We start from the raw sequence: 16,275 nt of genomic DNA on the forward strand, positions 1-16,275 counted from the left end.
GCCCCAGAGAACCCAACAGCTTTGCTGTACCAGAGTCAGATCCCAGGCTCCTACCAGTGTTTGAACATGGCCTGAGGTAGAACATGGCAGGCAGTGTAGTCCTCTGCTGGATGACGTTGTTCCCTGCACTGCACATCTGGTCTCACGCACCAGTGCTAACAAAGTTCCTACAGAAAAGAAAAAAATAAAAAAAGAAAAAAGCTCCGAGAGCTTCCAGCATCTCTCCCACGAGCAGTGTGGCTTTCTCTAAGAGCCCTGCGTTCATTTACATGAAGATGTAGTTTCTGTGACCAAAAAAGGAAAGTGCTGTCTGAATGTGTTGATATAAGGGTTAAGTACTGGGGTGCCAGTTCCATGGGCAAAATGCCTGTTGGGTAGGCATGAAGGACCTGGGTCAGATCCCCAGCACCCATGTAAAAGTTGGGTGTGACTGTGTGTATCTTTAACCCTAGCACTCAGGGAATGGATACAGACCCCAGGAGCTCCCTCCTCCAACCTAGCCAAAATGTCAAGTTCCAGCTTCAACCGGGAAACCTGTGGCAAAAAAAAAAAAAAAAAAAAAAAAAAGCCAAAGGTTGGGCAATGGATAGGAAACCTGACATTTACTTTGGGCCTCCACACTCCCACACAAGAGTGGGTGTGCCTACTTACATGTACGTGCGCACACATACACACACACACACACACAGAGAGAGACAGAGACAGAGAAAGAGAGACAGAGAGAGAGAGAATATGCATGCTGTTGCAAAATAATGAGGAACATTTTTTAGAATTGAAGGCTGAGAAAAGGTGAATCAGTGCCCCTTGGCTGGGTGCCTTGACAACCATTAGTTAGTGTGGGACTGTAGTCACCACGCAGCCTGAGCTTAGGCAACACGGTTCAAGGTTTGGCTGGTTCTGCTTGGACTCATTCTTCCTATAGGAGCTGTGGTCAGTGGCAGGTTGAGCCAAGTTACACCTCTCACGCATGGAGTTCTAGCTGTGCACTGTCGGCTGGGCCTCCTTTGTGGCTGACCCACAGATATTTCTGGACGGATCTGCAACAGTATTCAGTGTCTTGAAACAGAATTCTAACTTTAAAGTCATGGGAGGGGTAGATATTGATAAATTGGTGGATAATGACAGATTGCTTTGTTTGCAGGGTTTTTTGTGGGGGATGGGTGGGTGTGAAATATGTTTTTTCTGTGTAGCCTTGGCTATCCTGGAACGAATTCTGTAGATCAGGCTGACCTTGAATTCATAGAGATCCACCTACTTCTGCCTCCTGGGATTTAAGGCGTGCACCACCACTGCCTAGCATATTTTAATAGTATCCTCCAAAGGTTTAATCAACCAGAGAAAGTCAAAGGCAGAAAAGGGAACAGAGATGTCTGGGCCATTGAAAGTAGATTTCACGCGATACATCGACTAAGATGGCTGGTCCCAAGGCTAGTGTGGGAGGCTGGCAGAAGCCAAGGGAAAGAGAGCAGTTCTCCAGAGTTAGGACTCAACCATGGGGTGGGAGCAGAGTGGTTTGGTAAATGCCACATATCTACCATGGGCTATGGAGGTCTCCAGAAGAATGGGGTCTTAGATTTCTTTCTTTCCAAAGAGCTTGCTAATAGCAGGTGGACTTACTCTGACTGCCGCGTTTGAGGACACGGATAGGCCATACACTTGTGAGACACGGCTGATGAAGCATTAACTTTCTGTGCAGGTCGTGGCCCGGGAACTGCTGGCCCAGTACAACAAGTGGTATAAGAAGAACCCAGTCCTGGGACTGATCCAGAACTGGACTGCAACTGCCAGTGACAAACTGAGAACCAGGTACACATCGCCCAAGACAGTGTCCTTAGCTCCATAAGGTTTTACTCTGGGTCTGTTGATAGAGCCTTGGCATGGGCCACCTTGCTCCTGCTTGACAAGTTTAGTATCTGGTGTTTGCAAATGCAGTAGGGAGCATGTGAAATGGAGGCTTATGTGCCTACCGCCCAACTTAAGACCTAAACTATTTCTGGTTCTGCTCTTTCTCCCAAATTCCTTCTTTAATTTTTATTCTGTGAGCTTCAATCTTAAAACTTCCTGAGGCAGGCTCTTATTTACACTTTACAGGTGGAGAAACTGAGGTGAAGAAGTCAAGTATTTTTCTCAGAGTTACATGGAATATGGGTGGCAGGGCTAAGATCTGACCCCAGCTAGTCCGGCTTGGGGAATCTATGGCTGGGTTGTTTTTATATATTTTTAGTACATTGACTGTAACTGGAAAGGCATGATATCTGATGTATTCCATAGCTTTCTGTTTTCTCCTGAGATTTTGCTTCTGTGGTTTACCTAAGCTATCTATTTAAGTAGCCAGGCAGCTTCATTACAACATGTTGCAATAGTTCTGCATGTATACTTTTTTTTGTTTTGTTTTGTTTTTGTTTTTCGAGATAGGGTTTCTCTGTGTAGCCCTAGCTGTCCTGGAAGAAGCCCGTGTAGACCAGGCTGGCTTCGAATTCGCAGAGATCCGCCTGCCTCTGCCTCCTGAGTACTAGGATTTAAGGCGTGCGCCACCACTGTCTGGCTACATGCCACAATCTGACTGTCTTACTCAGTCTGCACCTTTGATGGTCATGGAATTGCGTTCAGTATTTTGTACAAATTAGTGAAACACCTTGCTCGTGTTTTCTGGGACACGGGGAGAAATCAGCTTGGGGAAACTTCTTCACAGCTGGGAGCAAATCATCCCCAGTTTTGTTTCTTTTCTGGATAACATAGTAGGACTCGTTTCTGTCATGGGAGCGTGGCATGCTCAGCATGCAAACTGGTACCCTCTGCAAACTGTCCAGGATAGATTTGAGATGTGCCAAGGCAGTGTTCCAAATAGAAGTATTTGGAAAGTGCTAGCCCATTTATTTTTTGTCTACTTATTAACCTCTGGTGGTTTGAATGAGAATGGCCCCATAGGCTCCTGTATTTGAAAACTTGGTTCTCAGCTGGTGGGCTTGTTAAGCCGGGTTAGGAGGTATGACCTTGTTGGAGGAGGAGTGTCATTGCGGGTGGGCCCACACCATTTTTAGTTAGCTCTCTCTGCCTGGGAGTTGTGTCTCAAGATGTAAGCTTTTAGCTACTACTCCAGCTCCGTGTCAGCCTGCCTGCTGCCATACTCCCTACCATGATGGTCCTGGACTCTACACCCCTGAAACTGTAAGCCCCAAATAAACCCTTTCTTCTGTAAGTTATCTTGGTCATGGTGCCTCGTCAGAAATAGAAAAGGAACTAAAACAACCTCTAGAACAGTTTTCTGTCTTACACAGCCAGGATTTACTCATTCCATATGTTGGCGCTTTTTCACTTAAATCCCACACTTTGGTTTTTCTGTTGAGGTGAGCTATTGCCACCAACACATTTCTGGTTTTCCCTGTGCACTGGACAAGGCTCTGGTGTGACACAGCAGTAACTAGACTCTGCTCCCATGGGACTCGGACTCCAGTTGGCAGGATGAATCCACTCTTAGCGATAATGTTCAGAAGAAGTACACAGGATCAGGTGGGGACATGCGGAATGAAGGGATGAGTGCTTCCCGATTCTATGAAGTTCCTCTAAGCAGGAAGCCATCGTGGGGTCACCCAAGGATGTCCTTCATTTGGACTGTATAGGGAGCAGGCATGGTCCAGAGACTTCATGACACTGGCTTGGGGAGTGCCCTGGATTGTACTGGGTTGTCCCAGGAAGTTCTGCCTTGTGCTCTCCTGCAGGTGGGCCTGCCACTGTTACCCTCTCTACTCATATCAGTCTAGAAAGCTCTACAGAGGTCTCTGGATATTGAGGAGAGCCAAAATTTTGCCTCACAGTGCAGCATTATCTATATCAGATTATAAAACTTGTCAGATATGCAACAAGACTTGAAGGATCTGAGGGTAAAGATTCATGTATTCACCTTCCATGAAGAGACTTCCATGGAAATTATACTATGAACATGCTACTTATATTGCTCATGCTAAATCTCCACCACATATACACAGTCCTGTGTCACTCGACAACAGGGACGAGTTCTGAGAAGGGAGGCCTCAGGATGTTTTGTAGTGGGAACATCATGGAATGTATATCACAAATCTGGACAGTATAGATCAGTGTTCAGCTTGAACTCTTGGTGAAATCACAGGACATGGTATCACCACACGTGTACCAGGCCATCACTGATGGAACTGTGTAAGTGTAAAGATTTTAACAAATTTTTACATTATATGCTAAAATAATGTTAAAGTATGGCATAGTAAATACACAAAAGTCTAACATAGTTATTATCATTATATAGCACTACATTTTATATTTATTTCATGGTGTTCTTATATATGATGACTTTGCTGTACTTTTATACGACTGACAGGCAGCACAGTAAAGCTGTCTGGAGCAGCATCTGCATAAGCACACAAGTCCTGGGTGTGTGCTCTGATCTCTTTTCCTTTCTTTCTTTTTTATGTTAAGATAGGGTTTCCCTGTGTAGCCCTGGTTGTCCTGGAACATGCTCGGCAGCGCGGACTAGGCTCAAACCGAGAGATCCGCCTTCCTCTGCCTCCTGAGTTCTGGGGTTAAAGTCATGTGCCACCATACCTGGCTCTTGTGTTATGATTTTATGCTTGGCCATGTTATCACTAGACAGTGGTAAATTTTCAGTTCCCTTGTGAGCTTGTGGGATCGTTACCATACAGTCAGAACATCGTTAAAGGGAATCCACGGATGACGTCACTCGTTAGCCATCTCCTTCCTGTGCATTTTAAAGTAAACTACAGACGTTAGCACACTTTGAAAGAGCATTGTTTACTCAAGTTCAACCTGTGGGGACAATTCCTTTTCCTCTTATTTGGAACTTTCTTATGATACTCCTCACGTGTTTTAAATGTACACTTGTTGAGTGTTTGGCAAATACATGCAGATTATTCTGATATTTTTCTGCCAAAGACTAGAGTTTCCCATTCTAGGATTTCATAGAAATGGAACATACCAACTCTACTCTTTTGTGGCTGCCTCAATAATTCAATATAATGCTTTTTGAGATTTACTCATGGTGTCCCATGTATTACTTCTTCCCCTTTTATTACTTAGTGGTATTTTATGGGTTTGCTATGATTTGTTTCCATTCTCGTATAACAGATAGACACCTGGGATGTTTCTAACTTTTCAGTCCAATGAGCAAGACAGCTATGAATATTCTTATAGAAGCCTTTTATGAGTGTTCCTCTTGATTTCTCTCGGGCATGTAGGAGACATGGAATTGCTAGGTCATAGCGCATGTGCTTATTTTATGAGAAACTGAGAGATTTCCAAAGTGGGTTTGGATATTTGACACTTTCATGGGTAGGTATAAGCATTCTGGCTGCTGTGTGTCCTTGGCAACATTTGACACAGAGTATTTAATTTTGGACAGACTTCTGGGTGTAGCGAGCTGTTTCTCTCCCGATTTCCTTTGCATTTCTCTGAGGACCAATGATGCACATTTGCATTTAATCTAGTTTTGATTCTACAGTCATTCTGACTCCCTTGTAAAACAGGCAGTTATCCGAGAGACCCCTTTCAGCGGTGGTCCAGGTTTCAAGGGTTTCTGCTTTGGGTGACTCCTTTGGATTCACAGAGAACACAGATGTATGAGTAAGGTCCTGCACACACAGTGCACAGACTTGAGAGAACAGACATTGACCTGTGGTAAGCATCCCAAGATACAATGGCAGTTTCCAACACAAACATTCACGGCTCTGGGTTTCATAGACTAGCTCTTGGATGACTAAGACACGTTTTAAAAAATAAATGATGTGAGTTCTTTGTATCTTTTATGAACTAGGCTCAGTCAGGAACTTGGCTTTCTGACGCTAGGTTCAGAATGAGCATTGATATATAATTGAGATTTCCCCGGAATGGGATGTATAAGCATCCTCCTCTCCTGTCTCTGTGAGAGATAACTGCTCAGTCAGCACTTTGCTATTCTGGCTCATGAAGGATGCTCTTCTGCTTACAATGAACAGCAATAACTTGGGTTTTAAGGGTTAATTAGTGAAAATATGACTTGTTTGGGTCTTAAAATCACTCACTTTACCAGGATGCAGGGAAGGGGAGGTAAGCTATGGACAAACCTTAGTATGAATTCATTTTATACATACTGGTCAGTTTTCAGTCAGCTTGCCATAACATAGAGTCATACAAGAAGGGTGAGACCCATTTGAAAAAATGCCCCCATCGGATTGGCCCATGGGCAAGTCTGTGGGTGATTTTCGTGATTGACGGTTGATGTGTGATGGACCAGCCCTGTGGGGCTGGTGCCACCTGTAGACACATAGTCTTGGGCTGAACAAGCTATGAGGAGCAAGCCAGTAAGCAATGTTCCTCCATGGCCTCTGCTTCAGTTCTTGCCTCCAGGTTCCTGCCTTGAGTTCCTTCCCTGTGCCCTTAGTGATGGAGAATGACCAGGGACTATAAGCCAAATCAATGCCCCCCCCAAATTGGTTTGGGTCAGCGTTCTATCATAGCAACAGAGACGCAAGCCAGTAGAACACACAGTTTTGGAAATATTATTTAATGATTTACTTGGGAGTGTGTGCGTGCACGTGTCCTAGCATGTGTGTGGAGGTCAGAGGACACATAGAGGCGTCTGCTCTCTTATTCTTCTGTGTGGGCCCCAGGGATTGAAATCAGGTCATCAGGTTTGACAGGCAGCACCTTTTCTTGCAGGGCCATCTCACTGGTACCCCTGTCCCTGTGGTCTAGGTTGTCGGGAGGTTCATGGAGAAAAAACACAAAACCAGCACCAAGTCAGGCGTGGGTGAGGAAAAACCCAGGGCAGGGGCCATTTTGCCTATTGGTCTTCAAATCTATTGATGCCCCCATGCCTCAGTTTCCCCTTTAGTCAAATGGGGACGCTATTAACAGCTACCTCACGAGGGAACGCATAATCTATTTACTCTGGGCTTGCCTATAGCCCCGTGGGACACCTATTCCCTCCAACATTGGTATACCCCAAAATAAAACTCACCAAGTCTAGGTGTTCCCTTTTGATGGAGGAGGGTCATCTTTCTATCTGTTGTTTCATTGGTTAAGTAATAAAGAAACTGCTTGGCCTCTGATAGGACAGAAAATTAGGTAGGCGGAGTAGACAGAACAGAATGCTGTGAGAAAGAAGCTGAGTCAGGTCAGTTGCCATGATTCTCCCACTCCAGACAGACGCAGGTTAAGATCTTTCCTGGTAAGCCAGCTCGTGGTGCTACATAGAATATTAGAAATGGGTTAGATCAATATGTAAGAGCTAGCCAATAAGAGGCTGGAACTAATGGGCCAGGCAGTGTTTAAAAGAATACAGTTTCCTTATAATTATTTCAGATAAAGCTAGCCGTGTGGGCGGCTGGGTGCCAGGAACATAGCCCGCCGCCCCTGTCACTACACTCTCTGGGACATCCAGCAGGTGACTGCATCCTCCTGAGTCAGTTTCCTGAACAATACATTAATTATGATGGTATCGGCATGCTAGATAATAATGACTCAATATAGATAATGCTCAATAAGAACTCAACACTAGATACTAGTAACTCAAAAATATTGGAAGTTGTCATAACCTTCACTTGATGGGAATTGTGTGTTAATAAACACACATATAATATTGACTCTAGCTTAAGATGCCATAGTCAGTAGGAAAAGCAGGACACCATATTGCTTCTAGACCGCGAGGGTAAATATGTAGAATAAACCGGAGCCAAGCACCCGCCAGAAAGTACTGCAAGAAGAACATGTATGCCAATGGGAGTTGGGAGGGAGGTGCATGTTCATAATGCCTGCCTAGGAAGAAAGTGCTTTTGGTTTTTAAATATACATTGTTATTATAGCAATCATCATCATCATTATAGTGTGTGTGTGTGTGTGTGTGTGTGTGTGTGTACCTGGGCTACCGTGTATGCATGGAGGGTAGAGAACAACTTTTGGGAACTGATTTTTCTCCCACTGCGGAATCCAAGGGTTGAAGTCATTAGGTTTGTGTGTTGTTTTGCTCACTGAGACATCTGTCTGGCACTTTTATTTTTTAAAATATTTTTAAAAATTATGTGTATATGCATGTGTGTCTGGATGTGCATTTATACACGCGAGTGCAGGTGCCTGCAGAGGCCAGGGCACTGGAGGCACAGGCAGTTGTGAGCTGTGATGTGAGTACTGGGAACCAAACTCCTCCATAAGGGCAGGGTGTGTGCGTTCTTAACCACTCCCTGCTGAGAGCCATCTCTCCCGCTCTCACTACTCTTTATAAGTCCTCCTTGAGGAGCTCTTGAAAGTGACTTTGTTTGAAAAACCAAACTGACAGAAATGTTCTCTGTGTTTCCTCTACAGTTTCCTGGCATTTAACACTGACACAGTGGGCCATCTCACCTTTCTGCTAAAAGCAGTGAATTTTCGAGAAAGGGTTCTTCAGCGGAGTTTGGTGTCCAGGATTTACCATAAGGTAAAGCTACTGTTACATCTTTTTCCTTCTGGATGAGTCTGCAAGGCATAGCTGACTCCATGCTGACTTTAACAGGGATGACTCTGCATACTCAGAAGCTTGGGGAAGTGGTCAGGGCTCTCCAGGCTGCCTTCCAGGGCAGCCTTGCCTGCTCCAGAAGCATGACACTACTGATTAACCCTTTGTGTCCTGCTCTGGAATCCCACTGGTAAGTGTCACTTGGCATCATGGCAGGGGCAGTGTCGTGATTTTCATTGGAAATGTAATGTTCAGATGTAGAGCAAATATGTTGTCCTCTGGAGAAAATGTGTCCATTGAACACATGTAAAATTAGCAACGTGTTGACCTGCGGTGCACTGTATTTCCTGTTGAGGAATCCATAGATTTCTGTGAAAACATAATTCAACATGTGGGGACGTGGCTCAGTTCTTAAAGCGGTTACCACACAAGCACGAGGACCTACGTTTGTGTGGCTAGTACCCTCCCAGGCACACCCAAAGCTGAGGGTGAGAGCACACACTTGTATAACCAGGGCTGGAGAGATGGAAGCAAGAGTTTCCCTGGGGTTTGCTAGTCAGTGAGTTCCTTGTTCAATGAGAGACCCTGTCTCAAACATAAAAGAATGGAAAAGAGAAAGGGTTGAGGAAAACAGCTCATGTTGACTTCTGGTTTCCACACGCATGTGTACAAAACTTTGTGGTTATCCACTCACCCACACAGGCCTACATACATGTACCCACTCACAAACAAACACATATGAGAAATATATATAGCTTCTTTGATAGCTATCAGGAGGAAATAGCTGTCATGCACAGTGCCAGAGGGTTGGTTTGACGAAACACTCCAGGTATGCGTGTTTCATCCTTTGGTCCAAGGCAATCGGTCAACGAGATCCCAGAAAGCTTCACTCATCCTTTCTTGATCCTGAGTCAGTGCTCAGGGCTGAAGAACCAGGCTGCGGAGAGTGGCTCTTCTTCTGTACTGGAACTAGATGCTCAGAGGACCAGACCTGAGTCCCTAGAACTGTCTTTCGATCTACCTCTTTTCATATCAGTTACATAGTGATGTCACCTCATCCCGCACAAAGGAGCCAGGAATATAGAGGGTGCAGTGAGTATAGATACCGGCATTCTCTCAGGAAATACGCTGAAGGCAGAGGATTCCTGGAAACACATGAGCACTTAAGACTCACGCTTATAAAACAGAGCCACATTGGGTAAGAACTCATAGGAAGCTGGGCTCGGGGGTGAGCACGGTCCATCTTCCAGTCAGAGATATGAGGTGATGCTCTGCCGACCACAATGGTACAGTCTAGCGATTTACACCACTCTGCACACCCTGGCCTTTTCATAATGGAGTCAGCTGCAGAGTGGGAAGTCTATAACCCAGGGCAAAGATGCATCCCAGGGAACAGAGGACACTCAACCTACAAAGCATCTTCTAGACACTGTAGAAGAAAAGGTGGGAGATGAAATTGCAAGAGAGGAAAAAGATTATAACAATCCAACCAGTGGGAAATCCCAAAATGCCAGAACAAAGAGAGCCACAGTAATAACCACAGACATGATGGAACAATACTTCCTTTGTATTTAAAAAACGTGCTCATGGCTGGAAAACCCGAGAATATACCCTGCATGTTAGTTGCTTTTCTGACTGCCTTATAAAATACCTGACAAAAATAGCGGAAAGAAGGGTTTGCTTTGGCTCTCAGTTTGAGGTGCTTTTCCATCATAGCAGTGGAGGCATGGCCGCCGGAGCTCCAGGCAGCCAGCCACATGTGCCTACAGTGAGTGCATGGCTCACTCCCTTCCTTTATATCCAGCCCAGCCCTTGGGATCGTACTGCCTGCGTTCAGGGTAGACCTTTCCTTCTCACTTAGCCCTTTCTAGAAATACCCTCCTAGATGCACATGCAGGTGTGTCTTTCACGGTGATTCAGCCGCTCTTATTTCTAATCCCCACATAGTATAGATGCTCTAAGACTTGCTAAACATTCAGAAATATTTTCTGTTTACAGTTCTTCTCTGCCGGGGGAGAAGTAATCGTTTTCATTAGTGTCTAGTCTGATTGCGAGAGAAGAAAACTTTCACACATGCGAGTATGTTTTCCAAACATCAAATAAACACTAGGCAAAGGATGTGCTGAAAAAACTGGAGAGGGCTCTAGAGCCCGACAGCTAACATTCGTTGCTGCCAAACTTCAGCGTCCTCTTCTGTAATTTAGAATAATAAGGCCGCGTACAATGCAAATGCGCTGCCTGCTGAAATACCACTGGATATGCAAAGCAGCCACGGAAGCTCTAACTCTTGCATTCATGTTAATTACCCAAGTTTCTATCGTCCTGTAACCTGTTTATAGACAATACGATTAAATATTCATAGCACACAGAGGTTTCAAGGGCTAATTAGAAAAGAGACCGTGAAGATTATCAAGCAGGCTCCTGCCTTGGGGAAAGTCCACATCTAGTTTTCGCCTGAGGCGAAATTAAGACAAAACCTATAAGGTCAGTAGAAAAATACGGACATCTATTATTTTAGTTTTTAGTTTTCACTCATCAGCTGGCTGCGAGTGGGCTTGTGTTTGCTTCCTTAAATGAATTGGATATTGTAATAAAATGATTCTTATCAGCAGTTTGGACATCTAACCTAAGCAGAGCTGGTTCAACGGTCTTTGACTAGTGGTCAAAGAAAGGGAAAATTCATCTAGCATCCACAATATTCCTGAAAACAGCTGGAATATTTGGCTTAGAGTTTTTCAGATGAAAAGGCAAAGCCATGAGGGCTTTGGGAATCTGCGTGTCTTCCTAGTTCTTTGGTAAAACCTTGACTTTTTTTTATTTCCTCAAAAGCACATTCCATTAGAGCCATGCTTGGCCAAACTTCTCAGTGCTTTGGACAGTCACTCTACCCCCACCTTGTAGTGACAAGAGGATCCTACAGCAGATCCAGCCTGTGCAATCACTTGACAACGTGTTTCTCTGCCCAGAGTGGTCAGGGCTTCTCTTCAGAGTACCAGGGAAGCTTTTCTGCTTTGCTAGTGACATTGGAAAGCACTGATCCCCTGAGCTCCCATACGGGCTCATTTCTCCAGTTTTCCAAACTTGGGGTGCAAGGGCTGTTCATAGTTGCTGCCTCAGTTCCCCACGGGTAGGAGAAAATAGAAACCAATGAGTGATAGCTTGTCACATTGAGAATATCACATCACGAAAAGCCATCACTCTACAGGGAAGCTCTGTAGACAAGAAGATGGAGCATCAGTAATTGGTATGTTTGAAAAAACGACTTTGCTTACAAAGATACATTACAGAAGCTGGATGGGTGGTGGGGTGAGAATGTGGTAAGTCTGGACTTAGTTCACGGACTGCCTCTCATCGCTGGTAGCATTCTCTCGCATTAGATGTATCTCTTTATTTTTTGTTGTTTCTTTAGTTTTTAAGAATTTCACAGATATGTATAATATATTTGCATTATTTTCATCCATCCTTTCACCCCATCTATCTCTGCCTTCCCCTTCCCTCTTATATCCATAACATAGCTATGGTTAAATAACAATATGTTTACTGATGATCACTTGGGACCAGATAACCTATCAGATGATGCATGCTGGAGAAAACCAGTTCTCTCTCTCAGAAGCTATTGACTGCCTAGAGCTCTTCCTCCAGGGGGTAGGAATTTTTCCAACACCTATTGCCTTTAGGCAGGACCTATTTAGGCCACAATATGGTGAGATTTCACAGGCGGCGTCCCTGTCAAGCCAAGAATACATGATTTTTCAGCAGTCCCAGTCCTCTGGTTCTTACAGGCCTTCTGTCCCCTTTGCCTCTCTGTTCCCCACACCTTAGATGTGGAGGTTGTGTTGTATGTGTACCAAGTGGGGCTGAACATCCTGGTCACTTGCTCTCCACATTTTGACCAGTTGTAGATCTCTGTAATAGCCCCCATTGGTGGCCAAAAATAAAATTCTTTGCTGAAGGGGGTCTCCCTTTTTCTATTGCCATGATAAACCACCATGACCAAAGCAACTTATAAAATAAGTGTTTGATTTGGAGCTTGTCATTGCAGAGGGTTAGAGTCTGTGAGCATCATGACGGAGAGTGTGGCAGCAGGCAGGCATATGTGGTGCTGGAGCAGGAGCTGAGAGATCACATCTTTAGCTGCAAGCAAGAGGCAGAGAGAGGCAGGAAGATAAGTGAGAATGGAATGAGCCTTTTGAACCCTCAAAGTTCACCTCCAGTCACACATTTCTTCTAATAAGACCACACCTCCTAATCCTTCCTGAACAGTTCTACAGTCTGGGGACCAAGCATTCAATCATATGACTCTATGGGGCCATTCCCATTGAAACCACCACAAAGGGCAATACCTACATTTACCTATGGCTATAAGGATAAGTATTTAGAGTATGGTTAGAAGCTTTGTTGGTTTAGGAAAATGGCAATACTATTCTCCTCTAGGGTCTGTGACTCCTCCAGACACAGGTAGTTGGTCAAGTTTACAGTATGAGCCTCTGCTTTAGAGGGTGTAGGAATCAACTGGAAAAGATTGTTTTCAGAAAGCTGGTGCAGGCTCCCCTCCACCACGCCACAAGGCCAAGTTGAAATGGAAGGGGAGTGGTTTGCAAGCAAGCATCAGGACTTAACATCAAATCCTAGGCAGTAAACTGATTTAAAAACAAATACATACTACCATTGATTTTCCTTATATGGAGATTGGATGGAGAGTTAGTGGAGGCTGGAAACAAGGTTGCTAGAAGTGTAACTATGTAGCGCTTTCTATTTAGACAATTACTCTCACTCTGGATTTTATTGTCATGAATACACAGCCTGAGTACTCCACCTGTGTAGGACTTAAAAGTAGATCTTTGAAACGGAAGGACAACACAGCACTTCTGCAACTGTTCCGCTTGCTACAAGTTCAGCCCTGACAATACTTTGCTCATGTCTATGGGTTGAGGCCAGGACTCTCCTCTGCACTATCATCTGTAGAAAAGACAAACTGCCCATGTTGGTGACTGGATGGCCCATGAGTGGCGCATGCCCATGAGAAGGGCAATTAGGACATCCCTCAACCAAGGAGCTTCACAAACACTGGTTAGGAGGCAGCTGATGGATCTAGGAAAACACGATCGTCAGTCAGCCCAGACAGAATCCACCACTTACTGTACCCATGTGAAGGTCCAGATAGAACGGTGGCCATCAGTCTGCTTGTGAAATTTAAGACTCATTTTTATTATGTTCAATTATGTATTCCTGTATGTTTGGGGGGGGCTGGGGTTATGTGCAAGTGAGTGCAGGCACCTGTAGAGGCCAGAGGCAGCGGATCCCACTAGAACTTGAGTTATAGGTGGTTGTGGTTCACCTGATGTGGGTGCTGGGAACTACAGGGTTCTCTGCAAGAGCAGCACTTGCTGGTAACCACCGAGCCGTCTTTCTAGTCCTAGTTCTTAAGTTTTAAAACAAACAGGCTGGCTAGATGGCTCCATGGCTAAAAGCATATTACATATCACATATTGCTCTTTCAGTGCCTGGCTTTTATTCCCAGCACCCATGTAGGGTATCAGCCTGCAACTCCAGCTCCTCAAACTCTATCGTCCTCGCCTGACCTCCACAGACGCTGCACGTACCTGCTGAGGTGTACCTCTGAATGCATCATTAAGAGTAAAAGTAAAATTTAAACAAAAAAATCAAACAAAAAACACACATGGTGACTGGAACAAGCAGATACTTTCCTAAAGGTCTCTTGACACATAAAAAGCAAAAGTTTTGCTTCAAACATAGATCATTAAAGTCAGAAAGTGGAATGTTTGCAAGTTTGTGAAAAACTGCGGCCTCCTCTCAGTTGACTAGTGTGTAAAGCTCTGGAATGTAAAACAGCTTCTTATTGGTCAGTGAGAGATTAGGGTTTAAGTCCTGAGTCAGGGAAGAGGTGACATGGCCAGGGAAGGAGTAGGTAGTGGTCTGGAGAGTTCTGGGAACAGAGAGGCAGGAAACTTCAAGGCAGGTTGCACTCAACTCCCAGCTTTCATTGCTCTCAAAATTTGCATAGCTCCTCCCTCATTGTTGTGGCCATCATTACTTTTTTAAAGCCCATTTAATAAATTCTCTCTCTTTCACACACACACACACACATACACACACACACACACACACACACACACACTTGTTTTGTTCCTTAGAGAACCCCGACTAAAATGTCTCATGAAAAATACCCCTTTTACATGTTCTTTTTCTTACTGTCTTGCTCCTTTCTCTGCCCACAACAACCCAGAAAACCAGTCAATATTAGGATTCACATTTTCTCTTTATTTTTTCTTTTCCCTTCACTTCCAACTCTTTTTGTGGATGACTTTTCCTGGAAAGAAATTAGCAAGTGTCTGCTCATTCCAGACAGAACACCTTGACAGAACAAAGAGATGACCTCCCCCCCCCCCATGTCTAGCCAAGCGAATCCGTGGGATTCACTACAGAATGAATAGATGAGGAGTGACTGGAAGGCAGGACGTCACTGAAAAGCCTGCCTCAGAATAGGTCATGACAGCTGGGAATCTTCCTCTCAGCAGTTGTTCCGACTTATACAGCCTGTGCAGAGACCTTGTAAACTGTAAGTTTTAGAGGCTTCCTGTGCTTCATAAGTTGTGTTTACTTCCTGGGTCTTATGAGCTTCCCTCCTCCCTCCAGGGAGGGGTGTTTCTGTTTGGAGGAAATAGTCACATAATATCCTCTTTTTCTCATACACAGAGCTGAAGTTATCTTTCCTAGGAGGGACTAGAAAGGTAAAGAGGAAGTCAAAATAAAGAAGAGAGTGGGAAAGGAAATTGCACTCCTGATAGCTACAGGGAGGAGTGGCCATTTTCATGGGAGTACAGGAGCTTGGATCCTTGAGATCTTATTATTAGACCCATTCCTTATAGGCAGTCAGCCTGGGACCCAGAGTCCCTGGTTTCTTAGTGTGTCAGTCACCAGTGGCAAGGAAGGTTCAGAAGTGGGACTGCGAAGACAGCGTCCTTTCCTGTTGGTGGGTCCTTCTTACCACCGTTGCTACCGGCTGTCTTCTTGACTAGGAAGTCTCTGTTTTCCCTATTCCTGCACATATTACTTGGAAACAAAAAACTTCTCCCCGAGTTATCCATTCAGTGAATTCCTATTTATATCAGAATGGATTTGTAGATAATTATTTTATACTTTGAGTTATAATCCAATAATGTTGATCAAATTGTTCCCAGTTGTGGTCATGGTGAGCTGCTTTGTTGCAGTTGGTCTCTGTGTCCCTTTGTTGAACACCCCACCACTGTGTTTCCTCCCTCCCTCCCTTCCTACCTCCCTCCCTCCCTTTCTACCTCCCTCCCTCCCTTCCTGAGCATTTTCTTGCTTCCTGGTTTGTCTTGCTTCATTGCTGGCAACTCTGTATCAGTCACTTCTTGAAGGAGCTCAAATCCAGTGTCTTGTCCTCCGGTTCCCTCTCCTTCTCCTTCCTATTAAAGGCCATAGAATAAATATAAATATGAGCATACACTGAGTCATGTTCATTAGAAATCACAGGGGTTTAAGGGTAACTCCAGCCTCATATACAAACAGCAGCAGGGATCGTTCTGATGTCACTCTCCTGTCTGCTGTTTCTTGCTTGTTTGCGAATTCCCAGGACGTATGTTAAGAACGTAACAGAATTGCTCCTGGGGGGGAACACATTAACTAAGAGGATGCAGTATTCTTCTCTGTAACATTAGCCCTGAGAATCCAAACAGCGTTTCTAACATTTAATTATCAATCGTTCTACTCTCTGTTTGTAGTCTTCTTTCAAGTCTGCCTATATCCTGGCTGGTGTATACCCCCTTTCTCGTCTC

At 44.6% G+C, this 16,275-nt stretch overlaps 1 protein-coding gene across 1 annotated transcript in view; it reads left to right on the plus strand.

Moving 5' to 3' along the window:
- Acoxl (acyl-CoA oxidase like) overlaps window positions 1-16,275 on the plus strand; it is a 283,810-nt gene that overhangs the window by 198,258 nt on the left and 69,277 nt on the right. Inside the window, exons 14-15 of the mRNA XM_075962688.1 lie at window positions 1,697-1,806; window positions 8,326-8,437. Of these exons, the coding sequence (XP_075818803.1) occupies window positions 1,697-1,806; window positions 8,326-8,437 (222 nt within the window). The remainder of the gene's footprint in view (window positions 1-1,696; window positions 1,807-8,325; window positions 8,438-16,275) is intronic.

Source organism: Microtus pennsylvanicus, chromosome 2 (genome assembly GCF_037038515.1).
Source record: "Microtus pennsylvanicus isolate mMicPen1 chromosome 2, mMicPen1.hap1, whole genome shotgun sequence".
Taxonomy (NCBI): domain Eukaryota; kingdom Metazoa; phylum Chordata; class Mammalia; order Rodentia; family Cricetidae; genus Microtus; species Microtus pennsylvanicus.